The sequence below is a fragment of the Mercenaria mercenaria genome, chromosome 13 (assembly GCF_021730395.1).
Source record: "Mercenaria mercenaria strain notata chromosome 13, MADL_Memer_1, whole genome shotgun sequence".
NCBI classification, from domain to species: Eukaryota; Metazoa; Mollusca; class Bivalvia; order Venerida; family Veneridae; genus Mercenaria; species Mercenaria mercenaria.
In genome coordinates, this window is record NC_069373.1 from 37144378 (window position 1) to 37171069 (window position 26692).

A 26692-nucleotide genomic window follows, 5' to 3' on the forward strand; every position below is an offset into this window, starting at 1 on the left:
GGTTGCATCGATTAAATGACGTCTATATTTTTCTTGAATAAAATGTGTTTTCAGCTTTCTCAGAGAATAAGTTCCTGAGTTATTTATGTTAGTAATACCTAATTAGCAAAGATGTCAGGATTCTACGGAATTGATAATAATCGCGAAGTGATCAGAGTGCACGTAAAAGTAAGTAAAAGTGTTGTATTACCCGGACACGTCGTGGACCATTTATAGATTTATAATATATATATTAGAAGTAGGATCATTTACATTCTTCAAAGGTTACCTTGTTTGGAAATAAATATATATTGTCTTTTATCTCTTTCACTGTTACTGCCTTGTTACCAATTTTTATTAGTTTAATTAATTTAAGTAGTTGCAGAACAAATAAATCGAAAGAATGTGCTGTAAACATATGAACATATACCTGCATACCTTAATCAGTTAATTATTATACTGTAATTTAGTTTTTTTCTTGTTTACTTTTCATGTTATTTTTTTTTTATTCAGTGTACATAAGTTATTCAGCATTATGATTATAGGTTTCATAATCGCAGACTGTCTTGTGATACTGATGAGTTTAATATTTTGATGCACTTTCTCTTTTTTTCTCTTTATCTCTTTAATTACTTGATGGATTTGATTCAAACTTAAAATATTTATTCCTTGTCATCACCCACATCATCTGGCACAAGGGCTATAACTCTTGCACCAATATTTTATGAATTATTCCCCTTTTTTAATACTTAGAATTTCCGGTTAAAGTTTTGTGCACTTTCACTCTATCTCAGTTGTTACTGAAATGATTTGATTCAAACTTAAAATAATTGTTCCATATCATCACCCACATCATATGACAGAAGGTCCATAACTGTGGCACCAATTTTTCATGAATTATGCCCCCTTTTTACTTAGAAATTTTAAGTTAATTTTGATGCATTTTCACTATATCTATGCAGGGACTGTGTATTGGACGAAGTTGAGCGATAACTTTGTCTTAAAATATTTCACTTTGCCCTTCCCGCCCAGAAAAGCAAAGTTCCAGTCACCCTAAAATTGGATGAAAGAAAAACATAATTGGCAATAAAATGCGCCGAGATTATAAGTCTTGGTTATGTTAAGTCTGTAAACAGAATACGCTATACACAGAATGTCACCGGGGGCAGTGCTCCAGCTAGCTATTTACAGCAGGGCGCATCGCCCGTTCCGAAATTCGTTCCGCCCTGTTGCCCCGCCAGGCACCCTGCCCGTTTTTACAACCATTCATTTCTTTTTTAAGCCAAACTTCCCTTTTTTGCCTCAGTGATTATAATACACTGCTTTATTGCCCCCTTTTTATCGAGTGATACACGCCGGGGGGCATTGACATAATTAACAATTACCTGCTGTAATCGTGCCCGAGGCAGACCATGATATTTTAGACTGCTCCACTAGCAATTAAACTAGCATTAAAATCACTGAACCTTAGTGTTAAAACAGTTTGCAAACCAGTCTGAAATCATTATCATTTCGCGCCACCTGTCAAAGTGTACTTTCGTTTTCGGTAATATAGTCGAAAATACCCCTTTATACATATCTGAAACTTAAGTCCAGACAACAGACATTTAAATCTAATTAATAAAAATTGATCACAATCAAATTTAAATAGGAAAATATTTTGATTTTATCTTTTTACAAGTTTTTGAAATCGAAAGTAGGTTGTCGTCTGTTTTGTGAAATTGCCGATTTTTCATGAATATTTCTTTGAAATTAGTTTACTAAGATGTAATGACAGCGTACACTTTAATGTCAGATACTGTAAAATGCTGTTAAACAGTCTCTGCATCATAATAATTTTTCAAAAATATTGTTTAAACTGGACATTCGACGACTTTTAGAAAAAAGTGTAACCATATCCGGATATAAAATTTTGGATACCCGGAATATGTCTATTACAAGTGCTAAACTTGCTTTTAGACTGTTGTAAGTTAAAAACTTTGCCTGATTTCATTTATTTAAGTGGAAGTTTAAACTTTATTTTCTGTATATAATATGTTGCAGTATAAATTTATAAATATCAAGTAGCCTACATGGAGAAGATGTGTTCTGAAATTGTAACAAAATAGGCCTAAACACATAGATATTTTTATTCAGTATGCAATTACAAAGAAATGTTACAAGTTGAAAATCAATGCCAAGTAAAATACAAACAGCAGAATTTTTAGTTAATAAATAGGTACATTAGAGATGACAGACATAGTCTATTAAAAGACCATACCTAAAGTGTGCCAAAAAACATGTCTAAATTATGCCAAATTCCATGCCTAAAGTATGTTAAAATGAACTGTATGCATGGACCAATTATATTTTTCCCCGGGGGAGCACGGTCCCAGACCGACCACCACCCCAGAAGTGCCCTTTTCAGTGCCAGCACCCTGCCCTTTTTTAATCCTAGCTGGAGCACTGGGGGGGCATGTCCATGACAACAAAAGATGATCACTTGTTGACGCCGCTGAATTAACTGCTAATTGTTTGCAGTTAATGTGATTGCAGGAACAGAGGAAGCGATGATAAAAGAGTAATGATTAAAGTTGACCGAAATCGGAGATCAGAGAGCCCGAAAAATTCGTAAAAATGCGATAACTTCCGAATTTCTTAACGAAACACAGTGTCAGACTCTGTACTTAATTATGGGTCAATTGGCATGTGGTGTGACTGACATCTGTCAGTAGCTAATTAATATACGATGCTCTGCCTACTACCATACTTCTGCTTGTTGCGGTGCACAGTATTGAAAATCACCAAGATTTTGATTGACAAGGGGCAGAACTTTAGAAATCCAGACGCATCAGAGAAAATTCCCGCGGGTAAAGCGGACGCAAGGGGCATTTTTTATGCAGGTCAAAAGAGTTTTTTCTCAATTTTCATGGGTCAAAACCCGAAACCTCAGGTCAACCAAACGCCCTGGGTGGTCACTCGGTACTTAATAACTAAATTAGAAGATGTCCGGTAATCATGGTTTCAGAAAAAAATTGTTTCGAAAGTTTGGTTGCCGGGTATAGATCTAAAACACAATGTAGACTTACTACCCCCATTACTCCCGACATTTATTTCTCCATTGGGATCTGCTTACTAACCATTTTTATCTTGATTTCTTTGTTTGTACTTCTTTCGTTAAAAAACATACACTCAGCAAAAGATCTATCTCCATACTTTTGAAATATGAATATTTTTCTTGCTATAGCCGGTAATATGTATATGTCGTCTGCTAAGTACCTACGTATTGTCCTACAGATAACCAATATTATTTTAGACAAATACCCCTCCTTCATTGATTTCCATCGTGCATGTGCATTACATGCTTTTCATGTTTAAATATCTACTGGTCCCACTACACAGTCAAAAATATGTGTATATGAAATCTGTGTGATCAGTCCACAGAGAATAACATAAAAGTTTGCTGTTTCCACAAATATGCGCCGGGTGACGTTAGATGAAAGAGGGTGCGCTGTCGGAATGATCCAGAGTGGCCCACGCTTAAACAACATGTTTTATATGACACAATGTCATGGTGCATTACTTTTGCAGAAATTTTCCATGAATGATGTCCCTTTTATGATGTTTTGATACACTTCTCTATCATACATTTGACACAGACTTACATGTTAGCTATTGTTCAATATCTTCATCCATACTGAAGTAATTAAACACTCCAGTGACAGCTCCAGCTTCCTCAGATGTGCCCAGTTTCACTATCCAGCATCGAAATAGTGACAGCTCGTCTTAAATTTCACTATGCATGACCAGAGTTATGGGCCTAGACTTAGTCAGAAATATGCAGTAAGGTGTACTTGACTTAGAGGCATAAAAATACAAGTATTGTTATATAGCATTTGAAGTTGGGCACCTGGTATTCTACTTGAGATTTCACTCAGCCAGGCCAGAGTTGTTGTCCTTGATTTAATGAAATATGCACATAGTGTTTAAAAGTTTGTGTTGGATATATCTTAAGGAATATTTTACCTAGGGTCATGAGACCATGTACAGTGTCAAGAAGTGTGGGCACTAGTGTTCTAGGGACACGCATCTAATTCAGATAATGTTTGCCCATGTTTACCATGGTCTAAGTCAGACAAATCAACTCACAGTGGTGTGGGAGACATATTGATTTACTCCAGTGTGTGTGTGTCTGTCACAAAGCTTGTCCGCACTCTAAGTCGAACATTTCTCATCCAATTTTCACCAAACTTGAACAAAATGTGTTTGACCATGAGACCTCGGCCAGATTCGATAACTAGCCAAATCGGTCCAGGCATTTTGGAGTTATGGCCCTTGAATTATTGAAAAATCTGCCTTTTTACTCTTGTCCGCACTCTAAAGTCAAACATTTCTCATCCGATCTTCACCAGACTTGAACAAAATGTGTTTGACCATGAGGCCTCGGCCAAGTTCGATAACTAGCCAAATCGGTCCAGGCATTTTGGAGTTACAGCCCTTGAATTACTGAAAAATCTGCATTTTTACTCTTGTCCGCTCTCTAAGTCGAACATTTCTCATCCGAACTTCACCAAACTTGAACAAAATGTGTTTGGCCATAAGACCTTAGCCAAGTTCGATAACTAGCCAAATCGGCCCAGGCTTTTTTGATTTATGGCCCTTGAATTACTGATTGGATCCACTGGTCCAGATCATCTAAGCCATCTAGAGACACTAGACATTTTGAAATTTTTTCATAGGGGCAGTTGTGGGAGACATGCACTTTTCTCAAAAGCATCTCTAGTTTGATTTGTTCTAACCTGTTTCACTAAGACGAACAGGTTTGGAACTATCCTATACATAGCTGCCAGTGACTAGATGCACAAATTATGTAACTGTCATGGCTCAATGTATTTATGGCTGATTGCTGTTGTTGTTATTCTGTTTTATATATAAAGAAATGATCATTGAATAGTATGTTTGATTTTCATTGGCATAAGTAATTAAGTAAGTAAGTAAGTAAATTGTTTATTAGTGTCATGTATATACACATGTACATAACATCCAAATGCAAAATATAAATACACCAAAAGACATCTGCTCTGTTGGACCTATAAGTCACCTTAGTAATGAATTGCACTTAAGCTGTGAACACAGGGCTTTTTTCCTCTGTAAAAGGAGGCAGTCCCAAAGCAAAAGTATGTTTTTTCCCCAATTCTGAACTTTAAATTCCCAAATGAATGTTAACTTTCGATGTTCTTGCTGTTTTACCATACAATATTTTTGCGACTTAATCTGTTTATTTTGGTTCTGAAAACAACACATGTAATATGCAAATTACTGTGGAACAGTTATTAAAATGCAACCCTACACTTGGAAATATTACACACAAAAAAGCACCTATATAGATTATGGTAATTTTCAATTTTTCCCAATTAAGACAATTTCGGCGAGCATTTTCCCAATTCCACCGGTGTTAGTGGCATTCCCAAAATGATGGAAAACAAGCTAAAAAGTGGAACAATAGTGAAAAGCAAAATATGAATGACATCAAACGTACAGCTGTTATATATAAGTAAAACAAATGGATAAATGGATAAAAGCATATTATTTTCCTATTTACATATCATAAAGCAAACTCTTAACATATATGCTGTCATAAAATTTTTTTTATTACTTTGTTCTGATGATTATTCATAAGAAAATTTAGTTTATTAGTTTTAGACATAATTTTTATTATGTCAGTACAGAGATAAAAAACAACAAAAAGAACTAGTATTGAGTTAGAAAAGTTGTTAGGTATATAATATATACATGTATTTACATTAATAAAGTAAACTGCAAGTGGAAATCTTTTATCATTCGAGTTCAATAGTAAAATTAATGTTATCTTTGGCCTATAAAATCATTAATTGAAATGTACTGGTGACATTCATACATAGGAGGCATGACTGTTGATTGTATAACAATCATGATGTTCAGGCCCTTCCCCAGCCGCATAAGGCGCCGCGCTACCGCGGCGCTTAAAACACGAAATACAGCTTCCCGCAGCGCTTAATTATCCCGCGCGGTGCCTCAATTATTAGCGCAGCGTCTTAAATCAGTAAGCGATTTCATCCCTGTGAGATACCTCAGGTAAATATCGATCGGGGAAGTTTATGAATACACAGTGTAGCTAGCTGCTGTTTACCGTGTACTGATAAGGGTTTAAAGACGACACGTGTTGATGAAAGTCTGTGTTTTCACAAGTTTGCGGTTAATTGGAGCAGGTGTGATTGGATTATAATTAGTTAAAGATTATAATTAGTCTCTGCAACGAAATGGGATAACAGTTGGTGACGGAATGCATGGGTAAGTTAATTGTTATCGAGTAATAATTAGCAGAGAAAGGCAACTGTATTAAAATGACCAGTGATTCTTTGACTGAAGTTTGAAATCATTGTTCCGGATGAACTGAAGCAAACTTTTTCGAGGATGTTTAATTACAATTTTTTAAGATGCTATTAATTTCTAAATATTAAATTTATCTACTATGATATTTTTTGTTTCACTTTGCTTTTGTATCTCTCAAAGTAAACATGCAAAGACCAAATGATACAAGTTTCAGTGGAATAACAAAATTTAGAGCAGGTTACCAAACCATCGTTCCTGGGAAAGACCAGTTCCAAATAAGCAACTGCCTACTTTCTCACGTAAAGAACCGGGCTAGTCGATAAAAGGGATGAATGAATTCTCTTCTAGTCAATATTTTTATGCTAAATAAACATTGATTAAATTATTTACTGACTATATTTACAGCATCATGTATGGTCCAAAGAATTTTAGAAGAAAAAAAAAACAAGAAACTTATCAACTACAAAAAAGTTATGATTCATTTTGTCAAGTCATTGAAACATGTCATTGTAACTTATGTTTCATTTCAGGCTCTTTCATCACTCTTCTCCCTTGAAGAAGACCGGGCGGTTATTGAATGGGCACAGGCGAAAGCCACCCTTACCACAGATGAACACTTTGTGCACCATGGAGTGGATTGTTGGTAATCTGTCCGAGTCTCACCCAAACCTGAGCAAAGTCGCTACAATGGGACTGCTTCTACCAACCTCCACAGCTGGTGTGTATACATGTTCTTTCTGAAACTTGCTGCTTGCAGTAAAATACAGTAGTTAAACTTGAAATACAGAACCTGCTTCTGTGTGTAAAAAAGCTGCAATGGTGTTGTTAACATTCACAAATATTTAACAGAAATACTGTTGCAATTCATTGTGCAGAAGAACACAAGATAAATGTCAAATCTTAGGAACTTTTACAATATAAATCCATTCTTGGTTATCCTTGCTCTGGGAAAATAACAAATACTTTTTTTTTGTACTTTCAGATTGTGAGAGAGGTTTCAGCAGTTGAATGTGTAAAGACCACCCACCATTCACCGGTGAGCATGAAAGTGCTTAATGCCTTACTCGTGGTGTCCATGCAGGGACAAAAATTGAATGACTTTAATTTCAGTGGTGCAGTAAAGGAATGGCACAGAGCCAAAGACATATGAAAACAAAAATGCCTATGTGTTGTTAGTGTTAGTACAAAAGAAGTGGAAGGACATATGTGTTGTTTGAAAATACATATAAAAGAAGTGGACATCTGTTTAGTGTATATGATATATTGATGGTTATATGATTATGTAAAAATGTAGAAGTAATGAAATACATGTTGTTGTGTTTTTTTGCATATGGTATACTTAAAAAAGCACCATTTGGGTTCGATTTTTTAAAAAAAATCGAACACGGGAGGGGAAACCCCTCCCGCACCCACCCCTTATCCCGCCACGCAAACTTTACCCCAGCGCCTTAAAAAATTTCTGGGGAAGGGCCTGATGTTTAAAGGGTCATGCCTCCAGGTGAACATGACTGTCATAAAGCTTTTAAAACGTCAAATCATAAAGTTCATAATTATGTCTTGTTGATGTTTGCATACTGTAAAATCATTTAATTTTGTGGGCATGAAATTTCTTGGTTTGAGTCAAAACGGCAATTTCGTGGGGATATGAATTCGTGGATTTCAACTTTTGAACTTAAAATGAAAGGAAATTTTGCTTGTTTGTTGGGATTAAATTTCATGGATTGACTTAACCACAAAATCCACGAAAATTAGTCCCTCACGAATATTAATGATTTCACAGTATAAGAGTATGATGTAAAGCACAGCCAAATTCTTTCAGTTTTGTTTCAGTTTCTACTGGTAATGATAAAACTGGCACTTTTTGCATTTTTTTCAGCACCTTTGCAAACAAAATAAATGTTTTAGTAGTTAAACAAAGGCAACAAGTCAATTAATTACTTTGTTTTTCTTCTTAATTATGCCAATATGTGTATAAATTAAAGCATTTTATAAATTTCAAAAATATGACATATTCTGTTTCAGCCTTTTTTAATTTTAATGCAACTTCAAGTTTACTGGGTTTTTTAGCTACCTGCCATAATTTGTTCTTAAAATTCAAGAATTTTGATTGTTTTCCATTCAGCCCCTAATATGTAGATGCTTAAGTGCATTTGTATTGTAGATATAATATTATGTGATAGAGGCCCAGTATGGTATATTTTGAAACAAAATCAGTGATGACTAGGGCTGGGACGATTTCAAAATTTTGAAACCGGTTATTCTCTTGTTTGAAATCGAATCGAACCGGTTAATCGGGCGCCATGTGGAAAATGTTGTTTTTCTTTCCTGACGACCGTATTTCCGTACTTCCAGCAGCTGACTTCATTAGAAACTTACCGACTTTATTGTTTACAAGCTGTGTGACAACTGATAAGTCATATTTTGGTGTATTTTATTTTAAATATATCACGACATGCAAATCCGAGACTATTGATTGTGTTCAGTAGATGGGTTTTAGCGGAAATATAACTTGGATCTATGTACTGGTCAAAGAAATGTATAAAAAGAAAGTACGACTCATGATGTTTATTGTTTGAGAGCGATTACCGGTTATACAAAATTGAAACCAGTTTCACCTAGTAATCAAATCGGATCCGATTAACAGAGTAATCGTCCCAGTCCTAGTGATGACAGTATGATGCTTACCTACAATTGAACATGTATGTATATACATGTACTTACATTATGTAGGATCAAGTTGTATTTGTATAAAACAGAAATATGATGTTTGTTTAATAGACAAGATTAAATATAATTGTTAAACAATAGAACAAAAACCAAATGATGCCCTCTATTGTCTGATTGTTATTTGATGAGTTGGAACAGCAGGTTAACATGATGTATAGGTAAATGAACTGTTCATAAGTGTCATCATCTATAGCTTGCATTAACAAGTGGTCATGTTTACATGTTGCCAAATTCCACAATGTTAGCACTTTCCATAAATTAGCATGATAGGGTTTGTCAGTTTTATTTTTAATTGGCTGTGTATCTGGCTAAGTTCTGTCATCAACAGCAGCCTTGTATACAAAAAAACTTTTTTTTTTTTGCTGTACATGAGTCATGATCGAGGAGAAAACCTTTGGATGAAAAACAAAATTTTATCATGTTTGTCTCAAGTTCAATGTCAGTGAAAAAGGTCCAATTACTCTATGGCCTAGTTGGACATTCACCTTGCTGACTTGACACTATTATCTCAACATAGTCATTAGCACTAAGGTACATTGTTCAATGATTTAAATTGTAGTACATTTAAGTACCGGTACACTTTATAACTGTTAAACGTAAAAGTACAAAATGAGGCCATGAAAATATGGATTATATTTTGGATATTTTTTTGTCACCCAACATTGTGGATGATTGATGTAAATTATCAAGGCCAGTGTCATTAATGCAACTTAATCGCACTTCTTAGGCAAAAATTCATTGCACTCAAAAATACATAAAATGTGAGTGCTGCGAAAGTGACCAGTAGTACAGACTTTTTGACACATGATTTTTGCAAGATTTTCAATGAATTACCAAATATATTGCGTAGAAAGAAGTAAACCATTGCAACGCTTTTGAAACAATGGATAGAATCAACATTCTAATTGCCATTTCTCCTATATCTAACATTTATTATGTTATCTTTACATTCTAAACAAAACTTGATTGAAATGAAAATGTTGAAAAATTTCATGCCAACTGCTCTTTCATATTTATCAAAATTAGTGTCTTTAACCTTCCACTATTTTCCACTGATTTGGGAATAGGGCCAGGGATAAAAAGGGAAGAAAATTTGTTGTAAAACACAAAATTGGGATTTGGGCAAAATAAGGTGTTTAAATTTAATGTAAAAAAAAATGATAGTTAAGAAAAAATACAAAACAAAAATCCTATTTTGATGATTCCTTTGTAGAACAGTGGACTAATATAGTACATAATCCATTAACTTTATTTAATTAATTGGTTTTCTCTCTAAACTTTTTCAGAAATGTGATGGGTTGATGCAGCCTGAATCTAAGAAATTTTCCATAGATCCACAAATAACATCATTTGAGATGTTACAGAACCTTCTGGCTAAAGCTTTTGACATTAAAAGGTAGGGATTTGTAGTATTGTTTGTAGCAGAGTAAGGATATAATAGGTATTTAGTGATTCTTGGAAGTCACAGCATTATTTTATCTATCTTGTAAGTCTGTAAATAGTTAGACTTAATATAGATGTAATTGTTATTCATTTATTTAAAATTTAATGATATGTTCAATATTCTTAATGGTCAGAATTCATGTATTATTGACTGAAATATTAATCTCATATAGCTCAAAATTTGAGCGGTTATATACATGTGATATTTGTGAATGTGTTATAATGCTTTATATTATGTATGTATATAAATGAGAATAAAGATAGAATCCTAGCATTATTTGAAGTAAGTTATGCATGTTGGCAACACAGATGTCATGCTACCAGTTATGTAACCCAGGTTTAAACCAGCCTCTTGTACAATACTAAGTTAAAAATTGCATTCTAACATGGTTTGATTTGTCTCACTGCCAATTAAACAAAGGAAGAAATCAAGTATTTCAAGTTCTGCAACAGACAACACATAGAACAGTGACATAATTATGACATCAAATCGGCACATGAAGTCCCGGTCATTACTTCTCGGATGAATGAAATCCATCATAACTTTTATCATAATATTACATTGAGCATATTAAAATAAAAAAAATAGTTTCATCTGATTGTTTAGATGCTTGGATATTTGATCACTGCGGCTAACATACTCTTGGAATGATTCCTATGCATTTTAACCATGGTTAGTCTAATGACAAAACAAGAAGGCAAAACCTAATGACTAGGGGTCATCTACTGACTTTAGACAGTTGTGAGATGAAGTTTGATGGATTTAGATCCAAGTATTATTCTCCAGTTATTTTTCGGATTACAGTCTCTATGTCAATGTGACCATGAATTTTGATTTACTAATGATCTCAGGCAGTCATTGTATTGAATTTAACAAGCACAAGCATTCTCTAGACTAGTTCTTAATCTGAAACTATTTTCTGTCTGGAGGTCATTGTGACCTTGACCTTGACCAACTGGTCCCACAAAGTTACTAGTGTCAGAAGAATTGGCAGGCATTAATCCTATAAAGTTGGAATATTGTATGCCTAAAGTTGCTGTAGGTACTGATTAGATCTAATGACCACCGGACAAACCAACTATTTTAGCAGCTGACATTTGAACAAAGTAATATATATAGCTTTCTCCAGCACAAAAATGTTGGAAAAATAACAACTAGTGTCAGTGCTATGTTTAATATGGAGAAAAAAAACAACAACAGAGATCGTCATCTGGAAATCAGAAGCCATTAGGTTATGCTGGTAGTTTGAATTCTTGTTCCCTTGATCAAAAGATGTTTGTTATGTGTTCTTAGTGTTCTAGTATACATCAGATAACAGTATTATCTTGTGACATATTCTTGTTATATTGATTAGGCAAGTTCAAGTTGATTTAAATCTTTGTAAACAGTAAATTTTTCAATTAATAAAGTAGTGCACCAGAAATGAAAAATAATGAAAAGTCTGCCAGAGGCTAGAATAGTTGTCCGTACAGTAGAGAAATGTTATAAATAGAAAGCAAAGAAATACTAAAAGAAAGTAATCAGTGATACACAAACTCATTACTAATTGTGGGTTGCTAATTTTTGTGAAGATCTTACGGTTTTACATCAATAATAAAAAAAAGACACACAAAAGAAACAACACAAAGAAAAACACACAACATCCCTATCAATCAATAACAAGTAAAATTCCCATTTATTGTATTCTTTAAAAACTTTACTTCATCAAATTACTCCCTTTATGATACAACTGTTTTTGCCCAAACCATGAAATTTCATGCCCACAGCTGTATATGTCAGACTTACATGTCAATATTTTATTCAATATTTCAGTGATTTCACTATCAGTTACCTGTCACAAGATGGCGGTCAGGAGGTGTACCTCAGCATGCTGTCAGACTGGGATATGGACGCTGCATTCCAAAACGCCTCAGATCCTTGCCTTAAACTTAAAGTGGAACTTAAGCCATTTGATGAAAGTAAATACTGTGTATTTTTCTAATTTCACTTTTGTATTCTTTAAAAGAGTTTTCATACATGTACTTATTTCAGCATTTGTGTTACTTTAGAAAATAACAAAGTGTGACTTACAGTAGAGTAGAAGGTTTTGTTAGGATATTTATGCTTGTTTCAGTTGTCTATCTGGCATCGAGTTTGGACCCACTCTAAAAAATAAATGTATGCCGACTGGGCTACGTCAACATGTACATGCTACCTCAAGTATAATACACACTAAACATTTAAATATTATTGTCCAGTGGGTATGTTTTTCATATAAAAGTTAAACGGTCCATTTTTCCTTTGGTCTTAAATACTTAGATAGCCAGAACAGTTGCAGAATTTCAGTTAATTATCTGTATATTATCGTTCTATACTGCTGTAAAGAAAAATCATAGTTATTACATTCACTTGCTACATGCCCTTTGTCTATTGGAAATATTTTGTTGTTTTCCAGCACGAAACTAGAATTCCCCTGGTTTCGCTGCCGGACATGTACATCTACTAACGAGATTTCCGCTTATTGTTTATTGGCTATGAATTTATATTAAACAGTATGGATAACTCTGTAAAAGATGAAGCTTGTTATAATGCTCATTTATTTCCCTTTGTTCATAAAGATGGAGTTCTTCGGTGAAGTTAAGGATATTTGAGCCGTGCCATGGGAAAACCAACATAGTGGCTTTGCGACCAGCATGGATCCAGACCAGCCTGCGCATCCGCGCAGTCTGGTCAGGCTCCATGCTGTTCGCTTTTAAAGCCTATTGGAATTGGGAAACTGTTAGCGAACAGCATGGATCCTGACCAGACTGCGCGGATGCGCAGGCTGGTCTGGATCCATGCTGGTCGCAAAGCCACTATGTTGGTTTTCCCATGGCACGGCTCATTTTATGATTTATATATAAATACTGCATTTATAGAGTCAGGGTTTATACATCAGCTTGAACTTTTTCAGCACTTGAAGACTGGGATATTATCGCCCCTGTGGAGATACCCCAGTATCGTATGGCATTTCTGGACAAGGGGACATTCCTAGGGAACATTACTGGGACCATTTCAAATAGAGTAGAACGAACAGTTTCACACGTTCAAAGAGTCATTGGTATGTTTAACATGCTGTATCAGTTTTTATGAAACTTGGTGTTTTCCTGGTAATATTTGCGAAGAAAATTCAATTTATAATCAAATAGGTCACATTACAACTACCTATTTATGACATTGATAAATGCTATCATGTTTACAACAGGGCTAGATAAGAAATCTTTCTCCTTTTGATACTGTTTTGGACATATAACAAATGACAAGAAAATACTTTCGATAAAACTGTCTGTAATCTTGTCAACAAAGGTCAAATTATATGAAAGATGAAAATCATCTCTGTAAAATCAAGAATGAATGTAATGAACACTTGCAACTGGATTAATAAGTAACTTGTAGGCTGGACAAATGCAGGTATTGCCATAGCTAGTTGAATAAGTGGCTTATAGGCTGGACAAATGCAGGTATTGCCGTAGCTAGGTGAATAAGTGACTTAAAGGCTGGACAAATGCAGGTATTGCCGTAGCTAGGTGAATAAGATTAAGTGACTTACAGGCTGGACAAATGCAGGTATTGCCATAGCTAGGTGAATAAGTGATTTACAGGCTGGACAAATGCAGGTATTGCTGAAGCTAGGTGAATAAGTGACTTACAGGCTGGACAAATGCAGGTATTGCAAAAGCTAGGTGAATAAGTGACTTACAGGCTTGACAAATGCAGGTATTGCTGTAGCTAGGTGAATAAGTGACTTATAGGCTGGACAAATGCAGGTATTGCCAAAACTAGGTGAATAAGTAACTTACAGGCACGACAAATGCAGGTATTGCCGTAGCTAAGTGAATAAGTAACTAACAGGCTGGACAAATGCAGGTATTGCCATATCTAAGTGAATAAGTAACTTATAGGTTGGGTGAATGCAAGTATTGTCATAGCTAGGTGGATAATAAGTAACTAACAGGCTGGACAAATGTAGGTATTGCTATAGCCAGGTGAATAAGTAATTCATAGGCAGGGTGAATGCAAGTATTATCCTGGCTGGGTTAATAAGTAACTTGTACGGTGGATAAATGCCATGTATTCAGCAATGTTAAGGCTGTGCAAAAAGGTCTATGGCCTTAATTTGGCACAGGTAAAAATTAAGACATGCAAGCATTAAAGACTTACTGGAAATATTTTGCTTAATGAAACAAAACGTAGCTTCTTTGTTATTGAAATGTGTGTAATATTTTGTCTTTGACAGGTATGAAGTCTGAAGATGAACAGCAGTATCGACCAATCAAATCTCCCATGACAGACATGGAGTTCCGTAACTACCTTGATTCCGATGGTCACATGGTCAAACCAGAAGAGTTCAGGCTGAGTATATACCAAGGCGGGATTGAACCTTCACTACGGAGAGTAGTTTGGCGACATTTACTTAACATCTACCCCAAAGATATGTCTGGAAGAGAAAGATTTGATTATATGAAAAAGAAAGAGAAGGAATATTTTGAGCTTAGAGACAAGTGGAGAAATTTATTCAGTACACGACAAGTGTCTGAGGAAGCAAAGCATGTAGCAAGTTTAGTGAAGAAAGATGTGTTAAGGACAGATAGAGGTCATAAATATTACTCTGGAGGTGATGACAGTAAAAATTTGGTAGCTTTGTACAATTTGTTAGTCACATATGCCTTGACACATCCTGAAGTTTCTTATTGTCAGGGTATGAGTGATATAGCTTCACCATTACTAGTTGTGCAGAAAGAGGAGGCACAGGCATACTTGTGCTTTTGTGGACTTATGAAAAGACTGCGTTCCAACTTCATGTATGACGGGGAGGCAATCACCACAAAGTTGCAGCATTTATCTACCCTTGTGCAATTTTATGATCCAGTATTCAATGCATATATGAAAAGTCATGGGGCTGAAGATCTGTTCTTCTGTTATAGGTGGCTACTATTAGAAATGAAGAGGGAGTTCCCATTTGAGGATGCACTGTACATGCTGGAGGTCATGTGGAGTACAATCCCACCATGTCCTCCAGAAGGCCAGCTTGAACTTTGTGATACTGAATATTCTCCGGCATTGATGATGTCAGTATCACCAAACTCCCCTTCTTTTGGCTTGAAAACACAGTATTCGCATTTACTTGCCAAACGTAGAATGACATGTCATGTTAAAGAAAATGCTGAAAGTAAGTCCCCGAAAGTATCTCAGTCACCAAAATCCACAAGTACGTCTTACAGAAATTTTGTTAATGATGGTCTAACTGATATTCAAGAGGAAAAATGTGGTTCTGTGGAAAAGTCTGGAAATAAAAGTGTTGAAAATGGCAGATCAGAATCTACAGAAAGCAATAGTAGCAAGGATTCTTCTCCTGTAGAGACTGTGCCACTTTCACTGCAGAATGGTTCTGCATCACAAGAAAAAGCTGATCTTGAGAACAGTTACCAGAACTCAAGGTACATGAAAAAATCAAGTGAAGAAAATGGGAAAGAAAATAGCAACACAGAAACAGATGAAGGCGTAGCCAATTCAAGCACAGGAAGTAGTAATAGTTCCTCGTACATGTCTGCTTCTCAGTCTATTGAGAGGTTTCCAAGTCTTATTACAGCAAGTGTTGAGGACAAAACTGAGTTAAATGATTCTGAGGTTATATCTGTAAGTGAAAGTAAAACATTGACTGACAATGGTACTGTTCTAGAAAACATATTTTCTGACACCCCAAATTGCGATCAGTCTGTAGGGAAACAGGAAGTGGATGTAACTGGGCACAGTCGAGTTCCTCATTCTGAAGATGAAAGTGAAGACCAGGCACAGTTTCATTTATCTCTAGATGAAACTGACAGATTAGTAGAAAAGAAAAAGAACAATATTCCCCAAATTAAAGGGTCTTTTTTCAGTGGAATGAAAAGAATTCTTTCATCTCCAAAGAGACGCCCAGGACAGTCACAGCAGTGCAATGGAAAAACTATGGTTCATAAAGCAAATACTAAAACTGAAAACAATAATAAAAGTATTAACACAGCAGTACAAGATTTAAAACTGTCTCCAAGAAATGGAGATGAACATACTTTGTTTGAAGTGAACCGTATGATCAAAAGTTTGAATTCTATTCCAAAAGAGCCTGGTGATTCAGATAGTGGAACTGGTTCACTGACGTCATCAACAAATTCTATACATGTGCTGGGAATCAAAAATAGGAGTTCAAGCCAGGGTAGTGAAAAGCCTGTTGAAGTATTGACAAAAGATCAGAGAGACTTTTTTGATAAGAAATACAAAGAAACAGTCTGTGACATTCCAAAAGCCAAGAAAGATATAGGAACTCTATGTTCGGATAATACACCTTCCTTTTGTGTGGATCATTTTAACATTAACAGTGATGAAACGGCAAGAACTGATGAATCTAAGGATGCAATTGGAATCAGCGATTGTGTAGAAGCAACTGATCCAGATGAAGGAAAGCTTGCTAAATTCAAGCAGTTGCCTACTCCGGATGAGTTTGGGTATGGGAATCCATTCCTGATGTTTCTCTGTCTGACGGTGTTACTTCAACATCGAGATATAATCATGAAGAGTGGAATGGAGTATGATGAATTGGCGATGTATTTCGACAAAATGGTGCGGAAACATAACGTGAATAAGGTTCTGCATCAGACGAGGATAATGTATACAGAATACATCAGAATGCAGCAGAAATTGCTTGAGGGAGATGAAGAAGAAGAAGAAGATTTCCATGTATGATGTCAGAGATAAAATATTGTTATAAGTTCATTGAGTATTAGGCACTTCAGAATTTTTTTTTTTTTTTAAAGATGTTTACAAAATCAAGGCAAAACCCATACACAGAGTAGTATATGACAGAACTGCTGTTGAAATATTGTCTTTCTGAGACTGAATTGAATAAGAAGACAGGGTCCAATTGATGTGATATTTTCTACCAAGCAAATTGGTTGTATGTTGTGACTGTTTTGCTGGTAATTTGAAGTAATTAGAGGAAGATGGGCGGTCCTTTGATGGTATTGATTAGAATTATGGATGAATTCTTTAGTTAGTGGAAGATATTCAACAGGCTTATACAAATGTAGTAGGTTTTTTAATTTTACTTGCAGGTACTCATTGTACTACTGTTGCTTGGAAATAATTCCCAAAGGGGATTCTGGGTTCATTTTTCACTAGTTCAGTCACCTGGTATTTGTTAGTATGACAGTAATATCTAAAAAGCATTTTTCAGCCCTTGATTGAAGTTGATACAATAATAAATTTTTACGGCCTGTATTGTTAAACTGCAATAGGTTTTCAAGTTAATGCAATTCCTTAGGCAGTTTAAAATGTGACATCGGGAAAAAAATATCGAAAGAGTTCAGCACAGTATACTCACTTCTTCTTAGTATTTTTTGTTAGGTGATAAGACATAAATTTAATGCAGAGAAGTGTAGATGAGATAAAATCATGCAGTTTTGGTGTAGAACAATAAAGAAATTATTTCATGAACTCAACTTACTGGCTTTAAACTATATCACAGTTGGTTATTTGATATTTAACGTTTAACTTGGCAACATTTTTGAAGATTTTCTGAATTTAAGATGCCCAAAGGTATGTATTATGTGGCGGTCATCTAGCCGTCTGTCCGTATGTTAGCAATTGTGTTTACATTCGATAACTTGCCTTGACCTACAGTCCTCAGACTTAGCATGCATAGTGCTCATACACAACAGATGACACCTAAGGTCAGGATCATAGTAACTGTTTCCTTTTAATATTTTGAGAATTACTTGACCCACAAGCATGGAAGGCACCATGTTGCCACTGGTCATTGATTGACCTCAATATGATTTTGAGATCAGTGAGAGGTCAAGTTGACAGTGACCATTAGTACATAAAGAACTGTCACCATGGAACCCTCTTGATTTTGAGGTTTCTTAGTCAAAGGTCAGTGTCACTGTCATGCTAAGTCTTTAGTTTGATGTACTGTCAAACCTCTATTAAGGGAGGGACACAATCTGGCTGCTAAAGGAGGTGGCTGCTAAACACAAGTTAAATTTAAAACAAGCAGCTAAAGGCAGGTGACTCTTAGTTTAAGTGACTGCTAAGGCAGGTCCTACTGTATTATGTGGCCATCCATCTGTTTGCTGTTAAGTCTCCGCACAATGAGCGCAGAACGCTTTGACCTGTGATTCTAAAACTTGACGGGCACATTGCCTATCACTCCACACAGTTGTGTTCTTGTTTGTAACAATGTACCTGATATTTTTGATTTTTGGGGCCATTACAAACATTCATTACGAAAACAAAATGGAAATGTTTTTAACAAGTTATGAAGTCATGTTCTAACACAGATACTCATATTGTTTGTTAACTGTGTATGACTGTTTAGGAGATGGACTTTACTAGTAATTCTACGGAAATGCATAATTCGGAATTTTTCCTCCCTGTTGCAGCAGTGTATTATTGTTATGTAATTAAGAAATCTGAGTGCATACACATGTATCACCATGTTTGTTGTGAGTGTAATATACTTTCACATTTTTTGTGGCAGTCAGCTTGTTTTGCTTTTCACAATGCTATACATATTAAAGATGAATCATTTAAATTAAAGGAAAATCATGTGCAGCAGACAAGAAAGAGAAATTTTGAGGGATTATTCTTTCATAGTTTTTCAAACGCAAGTATCTTTTTTTTTTTTTGAAGATTGTTATAGCAAAAAAGGAGGCAACATTTGCAACATTCCATGAAAAGTCAGTTTTCATTCTGTGTTTAAAATGCACAAAATGGGCTGCTGCAGCTTAAAATAGAAAACACAAGTTGCAAATATTGTAAAATTATTGAAAATTCCTTATAATTCTTATTCATTGTTGATATTAGAATATGGGCTTTCATTGTGTTACAGGTATGGCCTTTTTCTGCTATGCCATGTATAGTTGTACATATTATAGTTTTAGTTAGATAATATTGTTAGTTGATACCTAGCTTTTTTAGCTTGACTATATAAAAAATAGCTTGAGCTATTGCACTCACTATTATTCGGTATCCCAGTGTGGTTAAGTATCATGTGTGGGAAAGGATTAGAACTTACACACTTCTTCAGTGTAGTGAAGAGACCTGCAGTGCATAGGTTCCATAACAAAGCTTTGCTTTTTTGTATCATATTATGCCCCTTTCTGACTGGGCAATATTTGTTTAAGATTTTGTATGTAAGCTGATCTGTACCCACTTATGGGAATGAATTGATATTTAGAGCACATTTTAACTGTAATTGTCTGACATGCAGTGCACAGGTTCCATAACTCTGTTTTGCATATTTACCAAATTATACCCCTTTTCTAACTTTCATTCAAATTTCTTTAGTGACAATGCTGTTGAATAGTTGAGCATTGCTGACCTCCAACAGCTCTTGTTTTAAAAACTGAGTTATTTATTTGATTTTAGAGAAGGTAAGAAACATGCAACAAAGCAGAAACATAAATTTTTCTGTCAGTTGTAAATTGTTGTTTTGATAGGTATGTTTATTCTATGAATGCTTGTTTAGTGGTAGAATATAAAAATTGAGGGCAAGAAAATGAAGATTCTTAAGTTAATATTTAAAAAGTTTTTAAAGTTACTTATGCTTAAATTTTATATTTAGCAAAGGAGTTGTAATGATTTTTTTTCACTGAACCATTCCAAAAACAGTTTGTGGTCTTGTTAAGAGTGCTTGTAGATGATTGTTTTATCATGCCATTACTATAACAACTGCCTGAGAAAAGCAGCCTTTCTCAGGTCAGTGACCTGAGAACATTTTACACTGTGTAAACCTATGATAAAATCCAAGGACATCAGATTGTAAGAGCCCGCCTACTTTATTGTGATGTACAAATCCTACCATATATTCAGTAATTCGCGCTCCTATTTAACAAAAAAGTAGAAGTTGTTAATAATGGCATGATAAATAGAATAACAGGTTACTGTCTTTTAAGAAAGGGATTTCTCAGACGAGGCTAGATATGGTCCGGAAGGAGCTCGGCAAGCCTCACTCCCTCCAGGACCATCTAGCCTCGTCTGAGAAATCCTTTCTCAGATGACTGTAACCTGTTATTCTCTGTTTATACCCATACCTTCAAGTATCACCTTGGACAATCTGCTGAGCTTATCATATATATAATGTTGTAATAAATTGTTTGATCCTTCGAATAATTGCCCTTGATCTCCACTACTGTCAGTGTACTAAAAGTAGCATCAGTGTAACTTTATTCTGCAAAATTACATTTTGTGGACTGAGCGCAAAACTGTTGTGTCTTGTTCTTTATTTATATACACTTACAGTAGTTTGGCCCTCAGCCATTGATTTAAATAACAGTAAATTATAGTTAAGTAAAATTGGATTCTTGATAAATTTTTTCAATCAGTATATTAATTGGAAAATATTACGTAATACAAAGTCAAGCCATCTTGATTTTTTACTCATTTTGGTAGAATAGCCCAAAATTAGACAGTGCTGAAAAAAATCTTAAGGTATTGTTATTGCATTCAAGGTAAATCATAGACATATTAACAGTTATAGAATATTATTGTTAGCTGAGGCAGAGAGATTATAGGTGTATCTATTTCAAAACAAACTAAAAACATGCAGCAATTATCACAAATATTCATAGAATATATTTGTAAAATAAGTAGTTATACTGGGATACCACAGGGTTAAGTTCCTATCCTTCCCTCACCTGATACAAGTTTGATAACGATCCATCATGAGGTTCTTGAAAAGAAGTTGTTAAAAGGTATTCCTATTTTTAGCTCTAGTGGCTCCTAAAACAGACAAAGTGCCATCATTCTATTTAAACTGGGAGAGGGTTTTATGATAATTCTACAAACCATGTTTGATCAAGATCTATCAAACAATTCATGACACTGGGGGGAGACAGTTTTTGCCCTGTCCATCTGTCCTTCCATCCGTCCATCACACTTCATTTCCGATCAAAACTGGAGAACCAATTGACCTAGAACATTCAAACTTCATAGGGTTGTAGGGCTTATGGAGTAGATGACCCCTATTGATTTTGGGATCACTCTCTTAAAGGTCAAGGTCACAGGGGCCTGAACTGGAAAACAATTTCAGATCAATAACATAAGATTAATAGAATGATTGGACATGCAGAGTAGATGACCCATACTGATTTTGGGGTCACTTGATCAAAGGTCAAGGTCACAGGGGCCTGAACATGGAAAACCGATTCCAATTCATAACTTGAGAACCACTAGGCTCAGAATGTTGAAACTTAGTGGGATGATTGGACACTGCCAAGTAGATGATCCCTGTTGCAGTCAACCATCAGTGTCTCTTTGACTTTCGCTCCTGTCCCCTATTGTCTTCTTGCCTATACGACTATGCATTGGGGGAGACATGTGCTTTTCTACAAATGCATCTTCTAGTTCTATTTTCAGCTTTAACAAAATTTTGAGGGGCCTGTATTCCAATTCGACAGACAAACTTTGATAAAGATCCATCCAGTGGTTCATGAGATGAGGTTGTTTAAAAGTGTTTCTATTTTTAGCTCTAGCAGCTCCTTAAAGGGGCCAAGTGCCCCCCATTTGAAAAAAGAAATGAGAGAGAACCTTATATAGATGGTACAGACCAAGTTTAATAAAGATTCATCTCTGATGGTTCATGAGAAGGGTTGTTTAAAAGTATTTCTACTTTCAGTTCTAGAAGTCCCTATAAGAGGTCAAAAGCCCCCTCTTGAACAAATTTGAAAGAGGACCTTGCCAGAATGCCATAGACCAAATCTGGTGTAATTCTGATCAATGATTGCACAGATGTTTAAGTTAAACTGTTGACAACATACGATCCACCTATACAAATAGCTTGTCCTGAACAAAGTTCAAACATCTTTATAAGGTCATCTTCCAAAAGTATTCGAGTGATAGCATTTGATCCTTTTTAGGGGCTGCTAGAGCTAAAAATAGAAATACCTTTAAAGAACTTATTCTTGTGAAGTGCTTGAGGATCTTCATCAAACTGTGTCTGTAACAGCATGATAAGATCCTCTCATAAGTTTATTCAAAAAGTTCAGTTAGCTCCTTTAAGTGGCCACTAGAGCTGAAATTAAAATATCGTTGAATTACTGTTTCCCATGAACCACTTGGTGGATCTTCAGTAATCTTGGTCTATAGCATCCTTGTAAGAAGCTCTCTCAAATTTGTTCAAATGAGAGCACTGGATATATTATATGTATATTATACTAAACACAATTGTTACCATGTCATACATATTTTTTTATAGTCAAAATCAAATAGTCAAGTGAGTGATGAAGGGCGATTGCGGCTCTCTTGTTAATAATTTTGCCATTTTTATTTGTGATTTCATGTTATACATGATTGTCATTAGGTACTACTTTTAGTCTTGGAAGGTGGCAGGTTTCAGATGCATGCATATGATAATAAAATGTGTTCAATTTAGCAAAGACATAGGTGATTATTTCACTTTCTAATTTTTCAGTATTTAATACTGTTATGAATTGTAGAATTGGTTATGAAGGTAATGTTTTACTTGTATTTTAGACCATAGTTGAAAGATTGAAGTAGTTTTCTTGGTGTTGGTATTTTTTCATATTTTCCCCATTTCCTTCCCATTACCCCACCCACTGCCTCCAAGTTATATCATGTCAATGAATGTGTCAGTGTAATATTTGACTTTTAAATGTCATCATTTCAGCTGTATGTGAGTACAGTATTTTATCTATTAATTTGTTTAAAATTCAAGTCTGATTATAATTCCAACATGATTATATTTTAAATGAAAATACATGAAGTCTGTCTTTATCCTGTAGTACGTGGTTGTGATTGGATGTGCAAAACATGCATATTACCATAGATAGTAGATACTTGTGTATAATGTGCAGTCTTTTGACCGCTGGGACCCCACATCCCTACCCCCTAATTGTGAGTGCGTATTATACACAGGTATAGAGGATTTTCCAGCTTTGAAACAAGTTTGTTTACAATTTTCGCCATAATGCCATAGTGATAAAAGCCATGATACTGATAGAAGTACTGTTATTATAATATCATCATTTTTCTTGCACTTGTGCATTTGAACAAGATCACTAACACATTAGCAAATTTTTGAAGCAATATCCTGATTTTAGTTGTTGGTACATGTATGTTTGTAAACTTTAAGAAAGTCTCTGAAACAGTGGCCAGTTTTTATTTATAAAAGCCTGCTTAAAGTAGATTTGATAGAATTTATTTCGTGATTTGATAGACAGGAGCCATTTACATGTTGCTTAGAATTCATGCTTTGTAGATTGTTTACTTTTAAAGTTAATGCTGCTTGGTGTTCATGAATTTTGAATTTATATGTTGGTTTGTCAGTGTATTAACTATAATTAAACTGGAGTCTTATCTACAAGACAATATAAACAAATATATAATTAGAGATTAAACTCTGCATATTACAATCTGTTATCAGATTTTTTGTTTTTCATACTTTTTCATATTTAATTTTGTGATCTCAGTTTAATTGTGATAATGAAGACATATAACTCTCAATATATTTTACTTTTCTCATGCATTCTCGTAGTTTTAAATAGTGTTTAGGAAACTAAAATTGAAGTGGTTATTTATTTAGTTATTTAGTTGTAAGTGAAATGGAAGATTAGATTAAATTCTCAGAATTAATCAGCCTCACCCTCCTTTTAATATCCAGAACATACATGGGTGGGGCATATGTTCTCCATGAAGATTTGATAAAAGACACTGTGTCTGAAATTTGTCCTCCACCTCTGATTCATATGGAGAAGTTGGCAGTTACTTGCAGAGAACAAGTAATGTACTGGTGCAGAATCCAGGAACTCAGGTTAGGTTAACTGCCCGCTGTTAAATAACTTAAACCCAAAAGAAACAAACAATATTTTACATACAAACAATAGAAAAACAGAGTTATAAGAAACTAATCAGGACCACAAAAAAGTGTATTCTATATCTGAGGTACACAATATTCATGTAGCAAACTTAGCTTGCTATAAATGAACTGTGAAGGAACCCCTGACTGATAGCAAATAGGACTGGGTAAACAGTGACTTTAGTCATTCTTGATGTTTTTACCTGCTGCTTGATATTTAATTCCAGTCCAGTTTTTACCTTGTTGATTAATTTTATGTGAAAGAGTATCAAGGGATCTAACTGCTTTGATAAATTTGGATTTGTATTCAGATGATTATCTCTCTTGTCATAAATTATATTGTACTTTCATGTTGCAGTGGTTTTAACACATTTAATCAAATGTATAAAGTAAAAATATATGCTAATTTGTCCCCTACCGGTGAAACACCGAAGGGAACTATAGAAATGCCCTCCATCCATCTGTCTGTCTGTCTGTCCATTAGCAAATCTTGATCTTGCAATTACTCAGAAAGTATTCAAGCTTGGTTCATAAAACCTGGTATGTGAATAGAAGGCAGTAATATAGATTATGCACAAACATGACATATGCTTGTAGGCCATAGGTCAAGGTCACTATTGAAGGTCAAGTAAAAATTGTTTCCACTCCAAAACTTTTATATATGCATTTAAGGATTTTCTTACCTCTACAAGCATATGTTCCTTGTGAAAAGACAGTATGCCGCATACCTGACCCATGTTTTGTGGTCAAATGTCAAGGTTACTATTGAAGTTAATATAAAAATAGCTTTCTGCTTCATAACTTTAATGCCTTGAAGGATTTTTTTATTACTACTCAGAAATGTTCCCCATGGTTAGACTATGTATCGAGAACATGGCCCATGGTTGTCGGTCAAAGGTCAAGTTCACTATTGAAGTTCAAGTAAAGTTGTTTCCACTCACTAACTTTTATGTGCATTGGTTGGATTATCTTAATACTGCACACAAATGTTCCCCTTGATAAGACAGTGTGTTGCGTACATGAAATGCTTGCATTTTTAGTCCCATACCGATGGAACACCAGAGGGGATTGTAGGAATGCCATTCTTCTCGTCCACTTCTGTATTGCCACTGCAATACTCGATCACTTGTTATTATATGTAAGTTGCTCTATCACACATTTACAATGACGGGTGACAACATATTTTCCTCACAGATTGCTGTACATGTATGTTAGGGATAAAGGCATTTATGTTCAAAATATACATGAAATAAATATAATGTAATCATGCATATTGACGAATTTATTAATGTTTTACCAATGGCATTCGATCGTGAAATAAGTTTGTTATAAATGAGTGGTATTTCATGTTGATTCATAGAAATGTGTTCCTTGTAACTGAGTTTTTTTTTTATTTGCTATTAAACAATAAAGATAAATGCTAGAACCTAAACTAAGCTGTAATAGGAAACTCATTAAGTATGGCAGGTGTAAAGTCTAATAGAAAATTTAAATTCTTTGATAAATTAGAGAGCTTGATATTTCAACTCATTTATGTATATTTTTAGAAAAAAACAAATTTTATTTAGATTTCAAAAAAATTTGATTTTTAGATTTCAAAAAAATTTGAATACCTAGATACACAATCATAAAACTTCAAATTTAGGTCTTACAGATACATTTTGAACATGTATGGCTACATTATTTTGAAAATGCACTACTCTCAATTTTGACACCCCAGATGCTTGTTGAAATATAGAATGAAATGCTGCTATACTTGTACAACATACCAATATGAAATACCAGCCAACATACACTATATAAAACAGTGGTAATAGTTTTCTTGCCTGTTTTCTTGTATATGATATCCTGAAAGTGTATTTTGTTTTTAGGACAATATAGTCGTTAGTGAATGTAGAATGAATGTAAATGTGATATTGTCAATACAGTGTGAATGCCAGTATACTTACTTTTGTTGAAAGCGTACTTGGAATATCTTTGTTATTATTGAATGAAAATTATGTTTTACAGTTATTTTGATGCATTGGTTCATTTAGCATCATTAAATGTGCAATCATAAAAGCTTCTGTTCTTATTTTTGTCCCACTGTCTAGCCTGGATAGTTCTGTAGACGTCTTTTCATAAACTGCTTGATGGATCTTCATCAAATTTGGTTGTTAACTTTATTGAAATGTCCTCTCCCAAGTTCAAATTGGGGCACTTGGCCACTTTTAGCGGCCACTAAAACTAAAAATAGAAAAATGTTTTAACAACTTTTCTCATGGACTGCCTAATGGATCTTCATCAAACTTGGTCTATAGTATCATTGTAAGGTCCTCTCT

General features: G+C 34.8%; 1 protein-coding gene and 1 long non-coding RNA gene across 2 annotated transcripts; both read left to right on the top strand.

Moving 5' to 3' along the window:
* LOC123528792 (TBC1 domain family member 25-like) lies at nucleotides 1–26426 on the top strand. The gene is made up of 5 exons (XM_045308793.2): nucleotides 1–168; nucleotides 10344–10453; nucleotides 12314–12459; nucleotides 13434–13580; nucleotides 14757–26426. Exons 1-5 carry the CDS (start codon nucleotides 112–114, stop codon nucleotides 17237–17239), a joined length of 2943 nt encoding a protein of 980 aa, XP_045164728.2. The 5' UTR covers nucleotides 1–111; the 3' UTR covers nucleotides 17240–26426.
* Nucleotides 5923–7785, top strand: LOC123563119 (uncharacterized). The gene is made up of 3 exons (XR_008366748.1): nucleotides 5923–6288; nucleotides 6861–7048; nucleotides 7313–7785. It is a non-coding gene; the product is annotated as an uncharacterized LOC123563119 (long non-coding RNA).
* Nucleotides 26427–26692: the final 266 nt, after the last annotated feature.